General features: G+C 43.6%; 2 protein-coding genes across 2 annotated transcripts; both read left to right on the top strand.

Annotated features, from left to right (window-relative positions):
• The first annotated feature begins 3,903 nt into the window (after positions 1–3,903).
• Positions 3,904–7,715, top strand: LOC125550417 (PHD finger protein MALE MEIOCYTE DEATH 1-like). The gene is made up of 3 exons (XM_048713411.2): positions 3,904–4,781; positions 5,396–5,642; positions 5,947–7,715. The coding sequence occupies exons 1-3, from the start codon at positions 4,352–4,354 to the stop codon at positions 7,328–7,330; spliced, it is 2,061 nt and encodes a 686-aa protein (XP_048569368.1). The 5' UTR covers positions 3,904–4,351; the 3' UTR covers positions 7,331–7,715.
• A 5,358-nt stretch (positions 7,716–13,073) lies between these two features.
• EMB2754 (Vacuolar sorting protein 39) lies at positions 13,074–23,351 on the top strand. Its single transcript, XM_048713412.2, has 13 exons — positions 13,074–13,627; positions 14,890–15,101; positions 15,635–15,766; positions 15,859–16,002; positions 16,473–16,585; positions 17,911–18,331; positions 19,102–19,431; positions 20,001–20,222; positions 20,366–20,608; positions 20,714–21,142; positions 21,508–21,606; positions 22,520–22,736; positions 22,892–23,351. Exons 1-12 carry the CDS (start codon positions 13,216–13,218, stop codon positions 22,718–22,720), a joined length of 2,958 nt encoding a protein of 985 aa, XP_048569369.1. The 5' UTR covers positions 13,074–13,215; the 3' UTR covers positions 22,721–22,736; positions 22,892–23,351.
• The last annotated feature ends 333 nt before the right edge of the window (positions 23,352–23,684 follow it).

The following is a 23,684-nucleotide window of genomic DNA, read 5'->3' as shown; positions in this document are numbered from 1 at the left end:
TGTGTGTGATAAGAGACACACTTCAAAAAACATTTTATGAATGTGTATATAAGTACCATGAAGTATCTAAATTACCCTAGATAATGGTTAAGCAATCCAGACATATCTTTTGAATGTGTTCAAGGAAGAATATGTGTCCTGCTTAGAATTTTAAGGTGAGAGTGCCTTAAAACTTATTTCCCCTATGGCACATGCGGTGCACATAAAATCTGATGATTTGGGAAAAATTGTAACTTGATAAGTTGTGACCAACAAGATTGTCAATAATTTTCTAATCATCCCCAAACCAGGATGGTTAAGGCTACCAAGCCAAATATTTAATTTATCAAGATCTAGAAAATTATTGTGTACGCAACAATATTGAGTATGACTTGATTCATACATTCAAAATTTATCGAATATCAAGTCCGAGAAATAAGATATTAAACATCGCACTACTTGTAGTGGAACAAGTATAGGCTAATAATATTTTGGGATAATTAAGAGATTACATGAGGTCTCCAATGTTATTGAAAAATTTGTTATGCAAACATATCATCGTTGCAATGGAATTCACCATCCTTTTATTGCACTAGATTTTTGGTTCTCTCCTTCTGATGAAGATTTGAGAACAATGATTTACCAGATTATTTTTTGGTTGTAAGTTTTCAAATTTTAAAATTTATCCCAAATATGTGGTGTGTTTGACTATGTATTTGAGGGTTTGGTAATCATAGGTATAATCTTTGTATAACCACACATTTGACAAACTTGAGAGTTGTCTTTGTGATCGTTTGAAAACGATATGTTCCCTATTAAGAGGTAATTTTGTCTTTGGTTGTCTATTAGCCTCCACTTTACTTCGTATTCCTCATGGTTCTACTTTGTGACCATTGTCTTGCATAGTATTGTCAGTACCAGCAAATATTTCAAATAATGGTATATCACCTGTTGGGTGAATCTGTTGATTTTAAGAAATTCTATGTTTCTTCATCATGTAAAATTTTAGTACCATCATAAGATGATGTAAAGTGTATTAAGGGCATATGAAAATATTTGATCACGAGAACTCAACTTGAAGTTGATTAAGTGACAGAATTGTGAGCTGCGATAGACTTGAGGTCTTGAAAAACGAATGGGTAATCATTCGCGATGTGCTCAAGGCATCATGTTTATATTAAGGAAAATATTCAGGGTGAATCTAAATTCATCCATTATGTATTTAGTTTGAGAACTAAGTGAAGTTGGGACACATAAAATGCATATGAGCGTTGCAACTTTAGAGTCACCGCCAAAAACATAGACGTTGCTTGTTTGACATTGGTTAGTCACTATGAAAGTATAACCACAATGTGATGTGGACATTGCAAAAATGTTGATACACTCAATCGTTGTCATAATTATGGGATCCATCTTGATGGATGGACAATACTAAAATTATAAATAGTGACATAGGCTTCACTGCCATGTAATTTACCAATGTAATAGAAGTCAATCACGATTATATGCATTTATGTAGTTTTTTATGACATATTCAAGCAAAATGAGGCTTGAATAGTTGATATTAGCACACAATACCATTTCGGTATATAGCAAGTGTGCAAGAACTATATTTAGTATGAGAGTAAAATATTTTAGTGAACAACAACAAATGCTTCAGAGGAGCAAATTTTATAAATGTAGCTGATGCTATCGGGGTCTTATGTGTATACCACAAATTATATAGATAACACTTTGAAGATAATCACCAAATGCGGTGTAGATCTCATAGTAATAGGATGCATAATCTGACTTTTGTCAATAGATGCTCATTGTTTCTATTACCTTGTGTTTACTATAATATTAATATTTGGAAGAGTACTTTGAAGGTAGTCATCTTGTGAAAATGACAAGATGTAGACCTCGCAGTATTGATGAATAATCTGCAAATGGTGCAGTAGATGCCAACAATACCTTGTGATTCACAAATAAAATTTGGGCTAATCACATTAATACTTGGAAGAGCACATTGAAGATAGTCATCATGCCAAAATGACAAGATGTAGATCTCACACTAGTGATGGATAATCTGCAAATTGTGCAGTAGATACCAACAATACTTTGTGATTCACAAATAAAATTAATCATATTAAGTATGACACTTCGTAAACCGAGTTTTGTATTTACGTTAAGATTTGCAAGAGAGAGAGAAAAAATCAAGTGCAAAACATCGTTGTTGCGCTTAGTATCTTGGGATCCATTCCAGATGGAATGATCGACGCACCCAATAACATAGGTCAATGCCTTGGGACTCAACCAATATGATACTACAAGGTATTAACCAAGATCTAAGATAACAATAAGCCTGATGGCTTGTGTTGAAGTAGTATTAAGCCTGATGTCAGGGATGAATTTGCGAGTTCAGGAATCTTGATAGCTCTGAATGCAAATTAGTCAATAGAGATAGGGTTCCTTATCTTCGTGTGTGGTTGTGCATACAAACGAATCAAATCGATTCATTCTACGCAGACCGCCTCCACTGTACCACGCTGGATGATCCAACAGGACGGATGGCGTCGCGTTAGGAGATGGGGAGCCGCTGCCCCATGCGCTCGCCGGAGGGCGTCGTTGCGGAGGACCGGCCAACAGCTGTATCTTCGGGTGCGGCCGCGCGCCTCAGCCGTTAGATACCTCTGCCACCAGTTTGTGTGCCGCGCCAGAGGCAGAAGCCACAGGTGGGTTTCGTCGAATGGCCTCTCGATGTCGCGCGCCTGAGATGGCCGTTCCGCGAGCAGTCAGTCTGACGAGCGGAGCGGCGTCGAGAGGCAGTATCGAGGGCGCCGCCTCGTATACTGCATCGCGAGGACGCACGCCGGGGCCGAGGGCCTGGCGAGCTGTCAACAAGGACGGCGTTGTCGTCAGAGAAATGTAGTCCCTGGTGATGCACAGATGTGCGCGAGGGCCGTCGGCTCTGTCGATCTTGGAGAGGAGGCCTCGCCGTCAAGGGACAGTCCAGGGGCGTTGGTCGCGGGTGCCGTGATGTGCATCTGAGAACGCCATCGGATGATGCACCTTTTCGCCGAGAAGCCGGGCCGCTGGCCGGGTGTCACTGCTGCAAGTAGAAGAAACGCCATCGCGATGTGGATGAAGTACAGTGACAACAGCCGCTTGTTCCTGTGCTTCAATGGAAGAACTTCTTCTCTTCCTTTTGTTTGTAATTCGTGATTGATCAATTCTTCATGAGATTCGCGTGAGTACGTACATACAGGAGAAAAGCAATCCATCATTAGATTATTGGTTGATCACAAGAATACTAGATCAAGTAGGCAAAGATTAAATAGGTAATCTCTGTTATTTTTATTTTCTTGATTAAGGCAGATCGACATGCTCTGTTCTTCCTTCTTTTCTGTTCGTTTCTTTCAGTTGCTCCACGTATCCTTGTGGGCAGAGCATCTTCGACTAGTGAATCGACGGAGGGCTGAGGCCCTTGTTCTTCCTGTTGTGGCCTATCTCTCTAATGGAGAGCAAAGTGCATGATAACGTGTTTAAAGTAGAAAGTAAAGAACGAGAGAGTTTGAATGAAAGATGATCCATCAGTCTTTATTGATGATAGAAGTGAGGTATTTATATCCAGGCGGAAGTACACATGATGCTTGGTGGTCAAGTAAACACATAGTTACTTGAGAGCCAAAGAATTACATAGTTGCCTTAAAAGCCAAGAAAGTATTCCCTCCGTAAACTAATATAAAAGCGTTTAGAATACTAAAATAATGATCTAAATATTTTTATATTAGTTTACAGAGGGAGTACATGATTGCTTGAGAACCAAGCAACCTATCTAACAATTAAGTTAATTCTAATTAGCTTAATTAATAAGCAACTATCTATTCTTAACACGAAGCACAGAATGTTTGGGCAGAGAGCAAGCCGCCACGTCTCACCCACCCTACCCTGCGAGGGGCCAGTCCTACGATCATCCTATCCCTGCCGCCTATGGTACAGTCACAGTCACCCATCGCAGATAAACTTTCCACAACACCCACAGCCCGACCCCGCGCACACCTACGACCCCACTGAAAAGCGGGACCCGCCTCTCGCAGGCCTTTTTACAGACGCGCGGGCCGAGCGTCGCACGGTGACCGAGCATTTTCTCGGAGGGCAGCACAGAACGAACTGTCCGGAACGTCACGGTCGCCGGAGCGCGTGGCTCGAAAGCTACCCGTGGCCGTGGGGAGCGGGCGGGGGCCCACCAGTCAGAGCTCCTCTCTTCCCCGGAATGAGGAGGAGCACCGCCCGCAGAATTACCGAAACGCCCCTGCCGCCGAGGACCGCGAGGCCAAAACCCTGAACCCCGAGAGCGGCAGAGGCAGAGGCAGAGGCAGGGCCCGGGGCAATGCCGTCCATCCGCGCGCTCATGCGCCTCGCCGCCCCCCACCCGCCGCCCGCCGGCGCGGCGGGGGAGAGCCCCCCGCAGCCGCAGCGGCGGCGTTCCGGCTCCCCCCGCCTCTCCTCCCCCTCCTCCTCGTCGGCCTCGGCGCCCGCCAGGCCGTCGGCGGCTGCGGCGCCGCCGCAGGGCCCCGTGTACCCGCTGCGCGACTTCCCGGGGAGCGAGGCGGCCGCGCTGTGCGGCGCGTTCCGGGACAACGCGCCGTGGCTGCTGGCGCGCTGGGCCCCCGTCGCCGCCGCGTCGTCCTCCCCGGGCCCCGCCGCGCGCCGGGCGTTCCTCTCCGACGACCGCACCGGCGCCCTCGTCCCCGTCGTCGCCGTCGAGGTGCCCGCCGCGTCCTCGCCCGCCCCGCTCTGCGGCCTCTGCCGCTGCGCCGGTGAGTGCGCCCCCCGTTTTGTTCTCCTCGCGTGCTTCGTTGCCGGCGTGGCGCCTGCGCCCGTTCGAGGGCGGTTGACGGATTCGCGCGGATTTAGGTTTCGGTCGGTCCCGATAGTTTCTTGATCGCCGCTGATTTGGGCGAATGGATGAGAGCAGAGGGACGATTGAAGTTGGGAACTCTTCCAAATGATTATTTTCCTTCGTGATTTGGGGAAGAACCGCGGTTTTGCGATTAGATAGATGGATTTCCGGCATTACTTTCTTGCAATTTGTTCATTTCCGCGTTACTGCAAGCCTGCAACAGCTCGAAATTGCGACCCAAATTCGGCGAATGGATCATAACAATAACTGCATTTTGCTTCCTGTTCTTGCATTCACAACCATAGATTGTTTTACCCCGATTACACATTGCCTGGATCGGACTTGACGGGCTCCATCCAGCCGGTTCAAATTGTTTGGAATCCGCTTCCTGAAATGGCTATGCAGGTTGCAATGATGGCCTCTAGCCCACCAAAGTTTTACTTCCCATCTAGGAAAAGTGGTGGTTTGCGCATTGATGAGTTGGTTTGGTTCCTAGTACTATTTTGCTGAACGAGGACAATTTCCTGTCAGGTTGGAGCCACCACTGGGTGTCAAAACGGAGCTACCATTTCATCATCCCCGCGGACGCAGACTGGGACCAGCATTTCGGCACAGACGCGCTGCTTGGACGCAGCGACCACCTCCTCCATGGCCTCATCCACTGCAATGGCTTTGGCCACCTCGTCGCCCTCCGCGGCCGCGACGGTGGCTCGGCTTTCCTCTCAGGTCATGACATAATGGATATCTGGGATCGCCTCTGCTCTGCTCTCCGTGTCAGGTAACAGATTTTACTTGTACTTCTTTCCTGTTCAGAGACTCCCTGCATATGCACTTATGCTAATAAATACCATCACTGCTCAACTGATTAATATGTATTCTTCAGTTAAAAAAAAGATTAATCTGTATTCTTTGAATGGGCTTCTGAGATGTGCGTACTGTAAGATTGCAATTTTACATTTAGGAGGTAATGGAGTAAATAATAGAACTTGAAAACCCTTTGCATGTATACAATGATTATGCATACAATGGAGATCGCTGCTTTATTGTCTTCTGAGCTTTGAGAGCCTTCTATTTCTATGCAGGGCCGTGTCTCTGGTGGATTTTTCTCGGAAGCACTCTATGGACCTCCGCCTCCTGCTCGGTGTGGCGAATGGTGAGACATGGTTCACCCGCTGGGGATACTGCCTTGGCAGGAGATGCTTCAACATGTCTACCTCCGCCTATGCCACTGCTTTGGAATATCTGGCTTCACTGCATGTTGACCATCTTCGCAGCCGACATGTCCGTCGTGTGGTCACCATCTACCGGCGCCTATCCAACAAGCCTCTCATCACTGTCCGCGAGTTCCTCCGCTGCCTCCTTGACTGGAAACACCATGAAGCGCCCCTTTCACCACCTCCTGTGAAGCCATGCTCCCGGCTCCCATTCCTGCTGCCGAGGCCGTGTACGATGAAGAGGAGCCCGCCGTGCAAGCGGTTCGAGGATGTGATTGACCTGCTCCATTGTCGATGGTCCAAGAAGCGTATGCTCAATGCAGCAGAGGTTGTTGTTGAAAAGCTGCTTGAGCATGGAAATGATGCAGAGATGACAAGGCAGGCAGTGCGAGATGCTGCCAGGGTTGAGATCGGTGATACTGGTCTCCTCGACTTTGTCATCAAGTCCCTTGGTGACACCGTTGTTGGCAACCATATCGTGCGCCGTCTTCCCAGCACTGTGACGCGTGTGCTCACGTTCAGCCTTGAGGAATGGGGAGAGCCAGTGCAGATGGATGTTGAGGTACAGAACACCCGTCCTGCAGCACCGTGGCCGAGCACAGTGGATGTCGAGCGGGATCTGCGTGCCGTCTACCGGGCAATGGTGGAGGCGCTAAGTGGGGCAGCACAGGCCGTGCTGGACTGCAAGCACTGGGTGAAGTGCTGGGGCCTTGGGGATGAGTCTGACGATCAGCTAAGGTTCCTCGTTGAGTGGCGACCGCAACCTTGGGAAGCTGCTGAGCTCACACGGCCACTGCCGTCAGGGGAGATTGTCGTGGTGCCAATCCATACATCGATAGGCGAGCTTATCATCGAGGCAGAGCGTGCGCTGAGGGACACGTACTGCTTCTTTGAGGAGTTCCAGGCTGAGACGCTCGACGGCATTACTGGGGAGAAGTGGGATCCAGTGGTGCTTGGTGGAGCAGAGTCCGGGGACACGATCGGCGTGCATGGTCACGGAGCGGACATGGAGACCGGGCTGCGGTGCGAGGGCGGGCTCGACATGTGGGAAGTGAGGTGTGTGTGCGGTGCGCGGGATGATGACGGCGAGCGCATGGTGGCGTGCGACGCTTGCGATGTATGGCACCACACGCGGTGTGTCGGCATTGCGGACAGCGACGCGGTGCCGCCATTGTTCCTGTGCATACTCTGCGGCGGCGCGCTCCTAGCAGCCGGCCCGATGCTGGAGGAGGCACTAACGCTAGCCAAGTGACTATTCTTTCTCTTTCAGCTGTTCTTGTCTTCACAATGCTCACTGATGGTAGTCTGACGAGGTAAAACCAGTTATGAAACCTTTTCTCTTGTGTAAAAAGTGCGTTGTTGTGGTATGATTAGTACTTCAACTCAGATGTGGTATGTCAGAAGTTAATGTGTAGACGTAGTAGATGATGATATGAGGGGATCGGTAGACAGTGGATGGGGGAAATCCCATCCTATCCACGTCGGTTGCAGTCCGACTGGAAATTTTGTTAGTGCCTGATACATCACAGAAGATGATATAGCTAGCTAGATGTAAATACATGTTCTGTGATTGTATCTTGTACTGTCTCTGAATCCCTCCCAAGTATTATATACAGACAAATAAAGTCATATTATGCTGGTGTGCTGTCTGGCTTTGTTGTTTTGTTGACGCTTCCAACGGGCGTTTCCGCTGTTTTGTTGGCTTCATCATGTGTAACAATCTGTTTGTGTTGCAGCCAAGGAGTTTTACATGGTCGTCTCTCACTCTTGCAACTTTCTCCCATGTCAATGAATGGATGTTACCAAAAGTTTGGCCGCTCGGGAATCTGCTCTGAGCGCGACGCCATTCTGTCTTAGCTTCCCAGCGCGACACGGCCCTCGTTCGTGGTGTAGGGGTCGGCATCTAGAGTGCGAAGTTCGTACTTCCACAAAAAAAAAAGAGTGCGAAGTTCCTGAGGACGGTCAAATGATTCAAAAATAATATTTCCAGGTTATAAAAAATTTGGAAAAAAATCTGTGAAAACATATACTTCCTCCATCTCAAAATAAGTGTCTTAACTTTATACTAACTCTAGTACAAAGTTGTACTAATGTTGAGACACTTATTTTAGGACGGAGGAAGTACATATTTGTGACGGATTTGTAAAATTTTGTTCAAAAATATTATGATTTGTAAGCTGGATTAAAAAAATCCCGGCCCAACAAAAAAATTGGCCCATTTTCATCTATGTATTGGTTTTTTTTCTATGCCACGTATGAAAGTATATTGTTATGAAAATTTCCTTTATATGTGTATTTATGTATGTACATAAATTTTTGACTTTTTTGTGATGTGAAAATTCCCCCTTCATTGGCCCGGGCCTGGTGGCTTAGACAACCACTTCATCCGAAGGGCATAAGGCATGTTTGCAACTACTCGGCTCTATCAAAAACAGCTTCAATCAAATCCAGTTTGAAGCAGTTTCATAGGGAGTTACGGCTCCACAAAGAGCAGTTTATCATGTTTGGCTTCCAAGTAGGTTCAACTTTAAGAATGGAAAAATTTGATGGACCCCCCAACTCTAGCTTCTAGAGTTTTTGGAGCGCACGTTGAAGAGCTTCACAAGAAATAGAGAGATGTACCCCATATTCTACTTTTTGTGTGGAGAGGCATATTGTGAAGTTACCGACTTTGGTTTATATTTTCTAAAGTAGAGCTGAATTTTAGGGAGTGGAGTGGTCCCAAAAAAAAACCTAAGTATCATTTCATAACTAACCTAGGCCGGGGTAACTAAACAACTAACTAACGAACTAACCGTTGTATAATATTTTTTTAAACAAATTCATGAACATTTTTTCGAGACACATGATTTTTTTAAATGTCACATATATATTTTTGAATGGTACGAACCAATTTTTAAAAATTACACAAACATCTGTTTTACATTGAATAAACATTCCGTAAAATCCCTGGAACATATTTTGTGAAATGCGTGAGTATTTTTTAAATGTCAAGAAATGTTTTTTGAATGGTACAAAATATTTTTAAAATGGTACCCAAATTTATTTTACATTGTAAAAACATTTTAAAAAATTGACACGAACATATTTTAACGCATCCACATTTTAAAAAAGTGTCATGATCATATTTTTTTGAAGGGTATGAAACATTCTTTAAAACTAGTAGAATAATTCTTTACATCATCGCCAACGTCTCCTGATAATGTCTGATGACTTCCTGGCCCCATAATGACTCCATACTCTAGTAACTTTTACAAATAAAGTAGAAACATAGCTTATGTATGTATGCATGCACATCCTATCTTACGAGTACTTCTGAGAGTATGAGCCGACAGATCTTGCGAATGATGATGTCAGCATTGATGCCTTGCTATCGATAAGAATGCCGCCTCCCATTGGAAGAATACTTCATTATGAGACATGCATGTGACAAATCTGCGGTTTGATGATCGTGGGCTGGGGATACAACCACCAACTAATCTTTTATAAATATTGGCCGACTCAGGGATCGTTGGATCCACCGCCCAATAGTCATCCGATCCGTGCCTGCTAGTTTGACTGGTGTTTGCAACATGAGCATGTGCTCGGAGATTTGCAAAACGAGTGCTTTGCAACATTACCACATTGTGCTCGGAGGTTTGCAACCAGGCCTTTGCAATAAGAGTCATGTTGCCTCCCAAAACATACTCATCGCTGCCGCCCCGAGCTGCCCCCAGTTGTACTAGACCTTTTACAACACGAGCGATGTTGGCACCGCAACATACCTGCTGTTACAAACACTCGTCACTAAACCAACTTCGCCGCTGATGTGGTGATGGTGTTGCGCAATACCGTTGCCCCCCAAACAGTTTCACTGGCAGTGTTGCACCACTGCATGCAACACCATCCGACGCGTCCACGTGCATGACACCGATGATCGTCCCTTAGCATGCGAGAAGGGAGGAAGAGAAAAAATAGGTTTGTGGTCGGATCTGAGACAAAGTTGGCGTGTCCGAGCTCCACAAACCTTCCCTACGTTAGGTTCTGGTTTGTGATAAAGAACACTTTGTGAGAGGTGGCCGCAGAGGTGACTAGGAAACCCTAGCCGCCATCGTCTTCTCTTCCTCTCGCCGCTGCCTGGGCATGACATAGGGCAAAGCCTACGCGCCGCCACCACGACGTTGGTGGCAGCTGGGAGATTCTGTTCGGGGACAACCCATTGTGGGGGATTGAGGGTTCATGTGAGACGACGAAGGAGATCCGTGTGCAAGTGATTTGCATGAGACAATTCTCGACGGCAACGCTGCTAAAATCGGCCCTGATCGGTGAGATCCAACCCGACGATCTTCAACGGCGGCCCAGCTTGGCTAGTTCATCAGAGAAGAGGGCGTTGGCGCATGGGTTCGGATGCCGGCGAGCTCGACATCATACTCGGACATGTCGTGCAACGACATGGGTGCTTTTTTAGGTTTTCTTTAGGGGTGGCGAGGCGATGATGCTTTCCCAGTGTAGGAATAATGTTCTCACTGCCTTCTCTCCATTAAGTTGGTATGCTTATCGCCGGCGAAGGGCGTGCGGAGCCGTATCTCCGGTAGGTCTTCTCGGATCCGGTCGGTTTTCGTTTTCGGTGGAGCCGCCTAGATTCAGCCGGCTTTCGTGGCCTTCGGAATTTCTACAGGCCCTTATAGTCGTTTTCTTCTCCGGGGCAACGATTTGCTTCGCAGATTGCGCCCGTCGGCGTCTCTTACTCTGCATTGACGACTTCTCGTCTGCTGCCTCCACAAGCTCCTGGATTTATAAAATGTTTGCTCCACCGTGGCGGAGGCCCAGAGGCGACATCAAGCTATACTAATGGTATGCGCCAGTGGATGTAGAAGGAAGACGACTTCAACACTTTCCAAGAATTTAATTATAATTTTATCTTTGTATATGGATGTGTTTGTAAGAACCTGTGATACTTAATTATGGTCTTAGGCATTTTTGCAAAAGAAGGTTTTGGCTTATGGGCGTCCGGACCACTGCGGGATGACTTCGTTGGATGGCAAAACATGTGCGAAGCTGGTCCGAACATTTATAGATGATTTGATGACTCCCGTTGGAGTTGCCCAAGTATTTTTTTCACGGTGATAGATGTCTCAACAAAACTGAAAAACAGCAAAAAAGTTAGCCTTTACACAAAGAAATATCAACCAAGAGAAAACATTAGAATTAAGGCCGAAAAAAACTCTAAGCTTGACACAAATGCTCGTCACATGCTTCTCGCACCAACATAACAGCCATCAAAGGACAAAATGGCTGATCACCTCCTCCTCGAGCTCGACGTGGCTCCATTGATGATATGCAACTTTGCGGGCCTCAAGGTGGTTGACCAAAGGGATAACACCCCAGATACACCATCAAACTCCAGATCTGGCACCCCCGCACGACTAAAAAGTAGACGAAGGAAACCATACCTACCATCCACGAACCATGAACCTAGCACACTGATCTGCCATCTTCCAGATGCCGCCAATGTAGATCACAATTTGCATTCCCTTCTGGACTACCTCCAAAGCTCCACATCGACGCTGGAGCAAACACCGTCGCAACGGCGGAGCCCGATAGGGATGGCACCCACAGGGTATGTGTACGGGTAGAGCCACCCCATATCCTTACCTGTCTATCCTGAGCTTACCCATTACCCTTACCCATACCCGCTAGCGGGTAAAATTTTTTCCATACCCGCTACCCGACAGGGTAGAAGGGCACCCGTGGATAAAATTACCCATATTTGTAAAACATCAGTTTAACAACTCATAGTCATAAACAGGAACATATAAGCATAATTACAACAATAGATTATAACAGCACATTCTTACAAACAACAACACATCATAAACAACAAGACATTTAATAAACAACATCACTCTTTCGCGTAAATAACAATACATCAAAACAACATCACATAGTCATACATTTTGAGTTCATAAATTCATGACAAAGTGTAGGCTGTACAATTGAGTTCACGTAGATTTATATGGGTACATGGGTATGCGGGTATGGGTTATATGATCCCACATCCGTACCCGCTCTATCCGATGGGCTTCAAATTTCCATATTTATATACCTATGGGTAACTTTTAGTTTCACACCCTTACCCTAATAGGGTTTTTTACCCACAGGGTATGTGGATAAATGGGTCCCAGTGCCATCCCTAGAGCCCGAGGACACACGTCCATTACGAAAATGCCGCCGCCGCGACATCATCCTTATTTGAACAAGACTGGTTTTTAAATTCATCCCCAACCATAGGACGATCACCTTGTCATAGTAGAATTTGAAGACTCTTTAGTCAGCGCTGACATCGCAGCCGCCGAAGCCAAGACAACAACTCAAAACCTAAGCTACTTAAAGCCTAAAACGAGGAGCCGCCGGAGGACGGCGACTGAAGGAAGCGCTCCTAGGGACCGTTTTCTTTCTTCCCCTCGAAGAAAAAAAAGTACGTGTATAGTTGCCCCAATTATGTACTCCCTCCGTTTCTAAAAAATATAAGTCTTTTTAGAGGTTTTAAATGGACTACAACATACGGATGTATAAACAGTGGCGGAGCTAGCTCCCGGCGACCTGGGGCAGCTGCCCGGGCTGCTCCAACCATTCTTCACTAAATAATACAAAGAAACCTTGATTAACATTACTAATCACTTGGGAAAATGTTGGGCAACGCCGCAGTGTAAAGACATATTTTAGAGTGCAGATTCACTCGTTTTACTTCGCATGAAGTCTCTTGTTGAAATCTCTACAAAGACTTATACTTCCCCCATCCCAAAAATCTTGTCTTAGATTCGTCTAGATGTAGATGTATCATGATACATCCGTATCTAGACGGAGGGAGTATTTGGGAATGGAGGGATTACTAGTTTTTTTTTTTTGCGGGAAGGAGGGATTACTAGTTTACCAAAAATAAAAAGAGTAAGTCTACTTGTAGAAAATACGACGGATACACGTATACGCTCGTATACTCCCGTCCTCTACCTCGACTCCCTCTGCCAACGGGCCAACGTCCTACTCCGATCTCTCGCCTGTCCGATTCGACCCCCACCTTTTCCTCCTCCCCCACGACGACCGCCGGGGCCGCCTCGCGCCGCGTCGAGGTGAAGGTCCCGCCCGATCGCGCCGGCCATGGTGCACAGCGCGTATGACGCCGTCGAGCTGGTCTCCGGCGTGCCCGGCCGCATCGAGGCCGTCGCCTCCCACGCCGGGAAGCTCCTCGTCGCGGCCTCCGACTGCTCGCTCCGCATCTACTCCGCGCCGCCCCCCGCCGACGGCGGCGAGATCCGGAGGGACGGGCCCTATGCGCTCGAGCGCCAGGAGCAGCGCCTGTGGCGCCGCGCGCCCTCCGCGATGGAGGCCAGCGCCAGCCGCGACCTCCTGCTCTCGCTCTCCGAGTGGGTCGCCCTCCACCGCCTCCCGGGGCTCGAGACCGTCGCCGTCGTCTCCAAGACCAAGGGCGCCAACGTCTTCGCCTGGGACGACCGCCGGGGCCTGCTTGCCGCCGGCCGCCAGAAGCGCCTAACCGTCTTCCGCCTCGACGGTGAGAATTCTGTGGTCTGCTTTGGATATATCCGAGCATATGTTTTTCCATTGCCGTAGCTTGATCATCTGATCGATTGGGGTCTCGGTGGAGCTGAAAATAAATAACCCGTTGTTACTTGTTAGTCTCAATTCGGAGAATCACAACTTTGGGGTGGATTGCGAATTGGTGTTCAGAGTTGGTAACTGCAAAATCATTGGTACTGGAATTTAGATCACAAGCTCAGGTCCCAAAATTTGGGCCCTTGACTGGACATATCAGTAAAGGATATTAGCTTTTGCAAATCTGGAGGATAAGAACTACCACCCAAATACTGAATATTTCTGCGAAGTACATTGTGGTTTTAGCAAAGCAATGTCATTTTATGAAGATCATGAGAATCTAGTAAAGCCTAGAAGTAACTATTGCCGAGTAACCATTAAGAACCATCTATTCTAAACATGAGATTCGTGCAAGTATATAAGGGATGGGAAGATCTCGATCGGATGTGTATCAATGTCGATTGAGAAATAACTATTTCTAAGCCAACTGCGCTATAGACATTTCCAGGAATTTCCATGGTAGGAAATGCACATCTTTTATGGTCTTTAGTTTAGTTAAAGCGGGAAGCCTTCAGTGAAGAGCTTAAAACCTTTGATTGATCTGTTGATATATTACTCAGGGGAATCTCCATTGTAGGAAACACACATCTTTTATGTTCTCTAGTTTTCCATGATAAATACATTATAATATCTGAATTAGGGAAGCTCTAATAAATTGTTTTTAGCAGATTAGTTAGTATGCTATGAAGTTGTATCTCCTTAACCCGAAGGACTGTATTCCTTTCGAACTTTATGTTATAATCTTGAGAAAACAAAATGTATGTTCCATCAATTCTTTTTCTATTTTTTAATGTTTGTAATTTTTCATTGGCAAGGGGAAATTTGCAAATGTGACCGTTTGGAATTCAGAAAAGCTTATGAAGTACCAGTATACCTTTGTTTGTTGAGATTGGCAAAAGGAAAAATTATTATGTGTAAATAAGCTTCATAGTGTTGTAAGAGCAGTGTAGAGAAGACTAACTGTATTTAGCCGCATCTAGTACCTTATGTAAGAATTGAGGCCTGATGTGCCTTAAAATGTTAATTTCGTATGGTGCATGTTTGATAGATTTGTGTAAGCTTGTACTGTAAAATAAAGGAATCTGGAAAGATGGCAAATGTTTAAAATGTTCAAATGATCTTGTTGTGAACAGGCAAAGAAATTTAATTTCTGTTTGTCAGGTGGGCGAGAATTTGTCGAGGTGAAGGAATTTAGTGTCCCTGATATTGTGAAATCAATGGCCTGGTGTGGTGACAACATATGCCTTGGGATCAGGAGGGACTATATGATCATAAATAGCATGACTGGGGCATTAACTGAAGTGTTTTCTTCTGGGAGGATTGCTCCTCCTTTAGTTGTGCCTCTTCCTACCGGGGAGCTCCTCCTTGGAAAGGTATAGTACTTCTTTTCGCGATCTTACTAGTTTCTAATTGATTTTCCATCTCATGATATTGTTTGGCAGATCGATGATAGCATTTTGTGGTGTTTTTTGGTTCCAAATGACTAGATGACAACGTGACATGCTTTACAAGAAGAATGTGGCAGCTTTTCTAAACACCAGAATTTATTCCGTTGTCTTCGCACTGATTCCTAATCAATAGCTAAGCTGAATGCCTTCTTTCAGTCGAATTGCATCACAATTTGAGGATAAGGGAATCTTGTCTTGTGAAATATTGAAGATGTTGTACCACAATTGATGTGAAAACCTTTAGCTTAGATGCATTATAATAACACTTGGGGTACCAGTTAGAATACTTTCAAACTTTGCCATTTAGCTATCAGAAGGGACCGGCTTGATTCAGATTCTCAAGCACGCTGATGTGCCATGAAAGTTTTCTGTAGAACAGATGTGAGGTCGAGGTCAGCGAGATTCAAACACGTATGAAGTGTCTCATTTATCTTTTTTGCTTTGTTCACTTATTCCAGGACAACATCGGTGTATTTGTTGATCAAAACGGGAAACTTATTCAAGACGGTCGGATAATTTGGTCGGACACTCCTGCCTCTGTTGTTATACATAAGCCGTATGCTGTGGCACGTCTGCCACGACATGTTGAGGTAAGTTGTTTTGTTTTGTGTATTGGGTTGTAAAGAGAATATCAAAGTCGTAAGTTTCATTAGCGCACCTAACCTACTGAGTATTGTTTCAGATACGGTCTCTTAGAGCTCCCAGCGCATTGGTTCAGACAGTTGTCCTCCGTGATGTTCAAAAGCTTGTTCAAACTGACAACTATATACTTGCTTCGCTGTCCAACTCAGTCTATGGTTTGCTGCCTGTTCCTATTGGTGCCCAGGTATGGTGCGTTTACTTTATGAATGTTGATCAGCGCACCGATGCCAATATTTACATATTTTTCGTTTTAGCTATCACTAGTCATGGCACTGCTGTTTCATGCTAGGTTCCGCCTCCAGTATAGGTTGAATATGGTCTGAGAAACCTCGATAATTTAATGGTCATTGCATAATTGTAAATACGCAGCAGAAAAAAGCAAAATTAAATAATTTGACCTAATATTCTCTCTTTAGAAAAATGATCAACCGAATTGTGTATTGTGCTGTAGGCAAGGATCTTTGTTTCATATACTTTTTATGTCACCAGTTCCATTGCAAATTCTTCCCAATAGTTAATGCCTTTTGCTTTTTTACTGGAGTGTTAATTTGATGAAACTCGCAAGTTAACAAGAAATGATCTGTCTTGATAACTTTGGAAGTTGTTTGTAAGAATTTATTCTTAGTTCTTGTACGTATATCTTTTGGTATACAGATAGTGCAATTGACCGCCTCTGGAGAATTTGAGGACGCGCTGGCATTGTGCAAGTTACTTCCACCTGAGGATTCAAACCTACGAGCTGCAAAAGAAAGCTCAATACACATGAGGTATGTCCAGATTGCCTGATCAGATGGCCATGATAGTATTCATTTTGCTCTGTCCATAGTCAGTTGATAGTATGCTTATGTCATTGCATGACATGATTGGGTAGATGCTGTTCCACTTTAGTCAAGCTATTTCAAGCACTGTAGCACAACTCTCTGTTTTTGTGTTGAATCTGTCATCAGGAAATCAAATTCAAGGAAAAGAAAACCATTATATGTCACCAGAACTCTGGGTTATTTCCACGCCCTCTTCATTTTCAGATTCCGTTCTCATTATGCCATCGCCATAATAGCTAGCACGCATTGAGCTTGCCCATCAACATGCCCTCCTTTTTTTCTCAAATTCCCAGAATGCCCTCATGGGCCTGTTTTTATATCCCTGCTCCCCCCTGCCCTCTCTTTTTCTCCACTTCCCATGCCCTTCTCTCCATGATACTATTCAGTTCAGATTTGAATTTTGTACTACTCACATCATGATTTGTCTTTTTTTATGAAGTTATTATTTGGATCTGAAATTCTGTCGCATGGTAGATGTGTATTATCTCTAAGCCATATACATTCGTTCAGAATTTTTCATGGCCTTTGGACATGTTTTCTGATGACTTAATGCACTAGTACACCTCAAGGGTGCTAGTGCATTCTACATGCTCCCAAGGAATGGGGGCATATTAGTGGCGCCGAGAGTTATTCAGTGCCAGATACAGTTGTTTCACATACAGTTGTTCCCATACAATCCATATACTATCCTAACTATGTTATTATCACTAAGACTTGTATGTGGCAATTCATATACAGTCTGCAAACAACATATAAATTATGGATGGAAAAGGTTGTTGGCATTTGGTAATTTGTCATTTCAATAAAATGTTATGCCAAGACTTGATGTACTCGTGTACACCAGGATTACTAAACTTGCTTATTATTTTGCTTTTGATGACTAGTAAGCTGCACTTGGCAATGCACAACATGCTGAACATTTGGACTTTCACTTGCTTTGAAACAGGTTGTAGTTAAAATTTAGTTTACAGCCAATGTAAGGTTTCTTACCTCAAAAGGATCATCTGAAAGCTTTCTAGAAAAATAAACTCTCAAATTTTACCACTGATGGGTGATGGTTAATGGCTATGGATGTTCACATGTACCCCTTTTTGAAGGCTGTAATCAATCAAATATACAATGGTAGATTTGTATTAGATGCTGTTTTAGTTTACAATGTGAACAGTCTCGTTTCATTTCTTCCAAGTAATTTTCATGTTTTCTTATAATAACACAATTTGGCCCCTTGCGTATAACTAACCAACGTCTTTCCTTTTTATTTCATGAATCAGATATGGGCACTTCTTATTTGATAATGGGAGCTATGAGGAAGCAATGGAACAGTTTTCGGATGCACATGTGGATATTACTTATGTGTTATCTCTATACCCATACCTTGTTCTACCTCAAACACACATTATAGGTGAACATGACAAGCTTCAAGACCTTCAAGAATTAGCAAGAGAATCTTCTGATGCGACAGATGAAATGGAAGCATACTCTTTGCAACTTCATGATTCTGATGATAAATCTCCATTGGAGAACAAGAAAATGAGTCATAATGCTCTAATAGCCCTTGTGAAGTACTTGCAGAAGAAAAGAAATGGTATAATTGATAGAGCGACATCTGAAGTAACTGAGGAGGTCGTCTCTGGAGCTGTGCACCATAGCTTAAACTTATCTGAGCCATATAAGGCAAAGAAGCCAAATAAGGTAACTACTGTTTCAAATGTCTGGCTTTCTTGTTGAGAACATTGTAATTAGTTGTGATGTGGAATTATTGCGTGAAGCAGGAACTACTATAGCGTAAGTAAATCAGGCACTAATTTGACCGAAATATTGCAAAGTCAAACAAATTGGTGCAATCTGGTGTTACTCCGAGTCTTTGAAAAGGCTGCATATCATACCTGTTATTATGAATCCTAGTTTGATTTGAGGATATCCACTCCTTTTCTTGATACTGCCGCTTCCTTTCCTAGAGATTAAACATTCTAGGATCCGTGGACAGTAAAATGATTTTTTTTTGTAAGGTAGGCTGAGAGCTTCATTCATTTTGCATCTGGCGGTTGATTTATCAATTTTTGTGTATCTCCAAGGTCAGTAGAAAAAATCCGGAAGAAAGAAGACACATGTTTATGCTTCTGTTTTTCCTGGAATTTGTTAAACGAAACCCAAATATGTAGACTAAAGTGTCTGAGATTTCATAAGAATTCGAACTTCCTGTCTATGTTCATGATACTCTCATCCCTGTAAACATGAGGTAAATGCAATTCCCTGGAGTGAGAGGAACCTTCTGGCATAAAAAATAAAAAATAAATTGGTTTTAATTTCTCGTCAGGACACCGTCCTATCCAAAGTTCTTGCCCTTTATGTTTGCGAGTGTGCATGGTGTCTATTGTACATAATGTAAAGTTGAGAATTTGTTTGTTAATATCTATAAAGAAAAGGTGATTCATTGTGATTCTACATCTTTTTATTGTCAGAAACGACCCCAAACACATAGAAGCTCCGTTGCAAGAGAAATGGCGAATGTGCTGGACACATCTCTTCTTCAAGCTCTTGTTCTTACAAGACAGTCACCAGGAGCTATAGAGTTATTGAAAGGACTCAATTATTGTGATTTGAAGATATGTGAGGAGTTTCTGAAGGAAAAGAGCGATTATATGGTATTACTTGAGCTCTACAGAAGCAATGACATGCACCGTGAAGCTCTCCAGTTACTCAATCGGTTGGTTGAAGAATCGAAGTCTGCGATGGCTAATGCTGATTTTAGTAAAAAGTTTAACCCACAAATGATCATTGAGTATCTCAGGGTATTGTTTTTTCTCCTCTGTCATCATATGACAGATACTGTTATTCACTTTGTCACCTGTACATTTACACAAAACAATGAAAACCAACCAGTTGCTGTTGGTTTCATGGTGTTTTATTTGTCCTAAAATCAACTCTGTAAAAGTTTGACAAGAACATGTCTTAATGCACACTTATTTAATAAATGTGGAAGCATCATCAGAATATTAAATATCAAGGTGTGTTTCATGGTTTTCAGGATTGCATTTCTGTGCATATATATATATCTGTGTATTTAAATATTATTGCATCATGACTTCTGGATTATCAGTCCTAGTGTATATATGCTTGCTCATTTGACGTGGCGGTGGGATCATATTGAATGTGTTTCTTGCTGGTATCAGTTGGCTTCCTGGAATCGCTGGTTGACATTAGAGAAACTTGTTGCAGCCATAATATTTTCAGCTGTATTGTTTGGTGTGTGTTTCAGGTTATTATTTGGACTTTGTCCTTCATATTATGGACTTAGTCCGCTTGTCACATTCTTCTGGTTTTCTACAGCTGATCTGAGATGCTGTGCTCTTTTGTGCAGCCCCTTTGTAGATCTGACCCAATGCTGGTTTTGGAGTCTTCTTTGTATGTTCTTGAACGCAACCCGTCAGACACTATTGAGCTCTTTTTGTCTGAAAATGTTCCAGCAGATTTGGTAAATTCATATCTGAAACAGCATGCTCCAAATTTGCAGTCAACTTACTTAGAGCTAATGCTTTCAATGAGTGAAACCGGGATCAATCCTAATCTACAAAATGAGCTGGTACGTATCTTTGTCTTGTCACGTTGTTAGTATGTGAAAATTTGTTCTATGTTGTTTAGACGATCTTAGTTCCATAAGCTGTTCTTACGAAGTTTGCGATAAGTGGATTTCTTCTACTGATAATCAAACTTTCTGGCCTGAAGGTGCAACTTTACCTTTCTGAAGTTCTTGACTGGTACAAGATTCTGAAGGATGAAGGAAATTGGACTGATAAAACATATTCCCCAACGCGGAACAAGTTGATATCTACATTAGAGAGTAATTCAGGTTACAATACGGACACACTTCTTAAACGCCTTCCGCAGGATGCTCTTTTCGAAGAGCGTGCTATCATGTACGGGAAAATGAATCAACACCTCCGTGCATTATCTCTCTTTGTTCATAAGGTACTCACTGCTCTTTGATGTGTTTCTGATATGAGCTGGTATAATTTTTTAATGGATAGGGGGGCGAGTTTGAACTTTCAAAATAACTTGTGCACTATGTTGCAGCTCCATATGCCAGAGCGTGCAGTTGCATACTGTGACCGTGTTTATGAGGAAGGAGCGCAGCAGCCTTCCAAGTCCAATATTTATTTTAATCTTCTGCAAATTTATCTAAACCCGAAAAAAGCTGAAAAAGAGATCGAGCAGAAAATTATTCCAATGGCATCACAGTACCCTGGAATTCAGAGGGTCAACTCTACTAATAAGCTCAGAGGAGGGCGTATGGGTAGAAAGGTTGTTGAGATTGAAGGGGCTGAAGACACACGCTTTAGCCCTAGTGGACCAGATAGTGGCCGAAGTGATGGTGATGGAGATGATGTTAGCGACGGAGGCCCTATAATGTTGAATGAAGCACTTGAATTGTTAAGCCAACGGTGGGACAGAATAAATGGTGCTCAGGCTCTTCGGTTGTTACCAAGAGACACAAAACTGCAGGTGAATATTTTATGTGTTCGAAAGATATCATATTTCATCTGCCCTAGGTTTACAGAAGTCCACATCGACCATCCTATTGAGGCATTGTGTTTAAAAAGCAACAGAAAAGTATGAGCGTTCATGTTAATGTAGTATTCTCTTTTTGTTTGCTTACATGACATATCTCTGTTAGCTGGTGCGATTTATTTTTGTTTAGGCTGTTACAAGATACACAAATTTGCCCCCCTTAAAAGACAACAATTATGCAGCTTGTGAGATTATTATTTTCTAAAATTCGTTGCTTCAGCTGTTTAGTTTCATCTTTGAGTATGTCCAGTTGCTAAAGCTTCTGAAAAGCCTAATAAGTCTGGTGTGAATGCTTTCAGGATCTGGTGTCATTTCTCGAACCACTATTGCGGAACTCTAGTGAACATCGGCGCAATTATATGGTTATCAAAAACTTGATTCTCCGGGCAAACTTGCAGGTTAGCTTGATGTCATGTTCTCTTGTAGCTGTGTTCCTGGGGTTGTCCTTGGAGAATGCCAGTATGTTTCTTATTATAACTGGTAGTGTTTCTCTTCACTGGGAAAGAGTAAGGGAACCCTCTAATGTACTATTATTTTGTGTATATAAAAACTGTTACATATGTACGTCAAACACGGGTAAACCACTAGTGACTGTTGAGCAAAGAAGAAAGATATGACAGTTACAATCTAAGAAGCCAGTCCTGACTCCTAAAGGGGCCGACAATGGATAGGCTTCACTTGGTGATGAATAAATTCAGTTTCCCTTTAAAAGGCACCTTCTAACGAAAGACAGGTGGGTCTTGATTTTGGAAAACGAAACCGTTTTGTCTCTTTCTAAATGTGCTACATTACCGCTATGGCTTTCTCCAGGAAACAGGGCTCTCTAAAGCCACCTTTAGCATGCTGCAGCATCAAAGGGAAAGTGCGTAAGGGATCCCAGCATTGCTTAGCAAACATTGAAAAGATGAACAATGATCTTCCAGTATTCCTTGGGAGCACAGAACCTTTGGACCCAAATCAAAATGCATCCCATGAAAATAAGGCAGGCAAAAACTTTGAACTTAGGAGTAGTCTTACTCTTTCATAACCAGTGGAATTGCGGCTGAACCACACTTGGGCAAACAAGAACTTGATAGTATTTAACTAGTGGTCTTGGGCCTTTAGCATCTCCTGGTCTTAAACAATTTAATGATGTATGTAATCATCTTGCATACTGCCATAGTGCTGATAAATATGCTGTCTCATCATGCATGCCATAGTCATATTACATGCCTAGCTAATAGTTAGGCTGTGAGTTTTTTTCTATCAAATAGATTTGCTGTATAGTGGAATTTATGAACTTCTGTTCTATTTTTTAAATCTGTATATCAGGTAAAGGAGGACCTGTACAAACGACGCCAAGCTGTTGTGAAGATTGATGGAGATAGCATGTGTTCTCTTTGTCATAAGCGCATTGCAAACAGTGCTTTTGCAATTTATCCAAATGGGCAGACATTGGTGCATTTTGTGTGCTTTAGAGAATCGCAACAGATCAAGGCTGTTAGAGGCGCAAACTCTGTGAAACGTAGATGATGTGAACATACTCCAGGTATAGATTTGAACTCCATATTCATATATTGCTGTGAAGCCTTAGGTATTATGGTGGACTACATACAGCCGTTTGTTCAGCCTATTATGGCGGACTAGAATAAAGCAAGAGTGTGTGCTAACTAGATTTCACTTTTCGTATATGTATTTTGACAGGCCAGATGTCAAGTTTGAACATCGGGGGAGAATTGGCCAATCACTGCAATTTTTCTGGATCATGCTTGGAAAAAGTTGTGTTGAAGCCCTGATCCAACCCGAGCCATCAACCCATGGCTTTGCCTGTAAGCATTGCTTCATGGGTGAATCTCTTGCCCCCGCTTTGTCGCATCAAGTTTTCATCGATGCCGTCTTGTGGAAATCCTTTTTGTTGATCTTTACTGGATCCTAGTGGATTGCTTCGGAAAGTTTTTAGCGGACTCTCTTCAGAGCCTTGTATTTAGCGCATGTGCACGCTCGCTTGTTCGTTTTAAGTCCAGAAAGCTTACAGAGTTGAGTGGATGTGTTAACGTATAGTGTTCCTGTCTGTTCAAGCCTGTTGTAAATGTGGAGGCGGTGATATCTTGTTGTTTGTTGTACCAATCATAAGAGTAAATATTGAGATGCGTATTTTCCCAAATATCGAGCAGACTTTGTATATCTACTACATCACTTTTTGTGTAAAGTACGGGAGAGCTACGCATTTGCGAGGAAGGGTGTGTTTGGTTTGTGCCCAAGTTTGCCCTACCAGAAATTTGGTGGTTGAGGTTTAGCTTGGCAAACATTGGCTAGGAAAATGACTAGAGTTGCCAATGAACCATTTGCATGCCAAGCAATTGCAAACATGGACCAACCAATATTTTTGACCATGACAAAAGGAAAAAGGTATCACCAGCCCACCAGGGTTCCTTGTTGCTCGGATTTATTGTGGATTTATTTCAGGAATTTTGGTGATGCGTCTTTAGTGGGAGGA

The sequence above is a fragment of the Triticum urartu genome, chromosome 4A (assembly GCF_056163025.1).
Source record: "Triticum urartu cultivar PI428250 chromosome 4A, HENAU_Tu73, whole genome shotgun sequence".
NCBI lineage: Eukaryota > Viridiplantae > Streptophyta > Magnoliopsida > Poales > Poaceae > Triticum > Triticum urartu.
This window is presented reverse-complemented; position numbering and strand designations above follow the sequence as displayed.

What these genes read in the sequence shown, in the direction of transcription:
- LOC125550417 (XM_048713411.2), top strand. Translation starts at nt 4,352, where the DNA reads ATGCCGTCCATCCGCGCGCTCATGCGCCTCGCCGCCCCCCACCCGCCG. An exon ending in CGGCCTCTGCCGCTGCGCCG is followed by an intron (nt 4,782 to 5,395) that starts GTGAGTGCGCCC and finishes ATTTCCTGTCAG; the next exon opens with GTTGGAGCCACCACTGGGTG. An exon ending in TGCTCTGCTCTCCGTGTCAG is followed by an intron (nt 5,643 to 5,946) that starts GTAACAGATTTT and finishes ATTTCTATGCAG; the next exon opens with GGCCGTGTCTCTGGTGGATT.
- EMB2754 (XM_048713412.2), top strand. Translation starts at nt 13,216, where the DNA reads ATGGTGCACAGCGCGTATGACGCCGTCGAGCTGGTCTCCGGCGTGCCC. An exon ending in AGGCAAAGAAGCCAAATAAG is followed by an intron (nt 18,332 to 19,101) that starts GTAACTACTGTT and finishes TTTTATTGTCAG; the next exon opens with AAACGACCCCAAACACATAG. An exon ending in TTCTCCGGGCAAACTTGCAG is followed by an intron (nt 21,607 to 22,519) that starts GTTAGCTTGATG and finishes TCTGTATATCAG; the next exon opens with GTAAAGGAGGACCTGTACAA.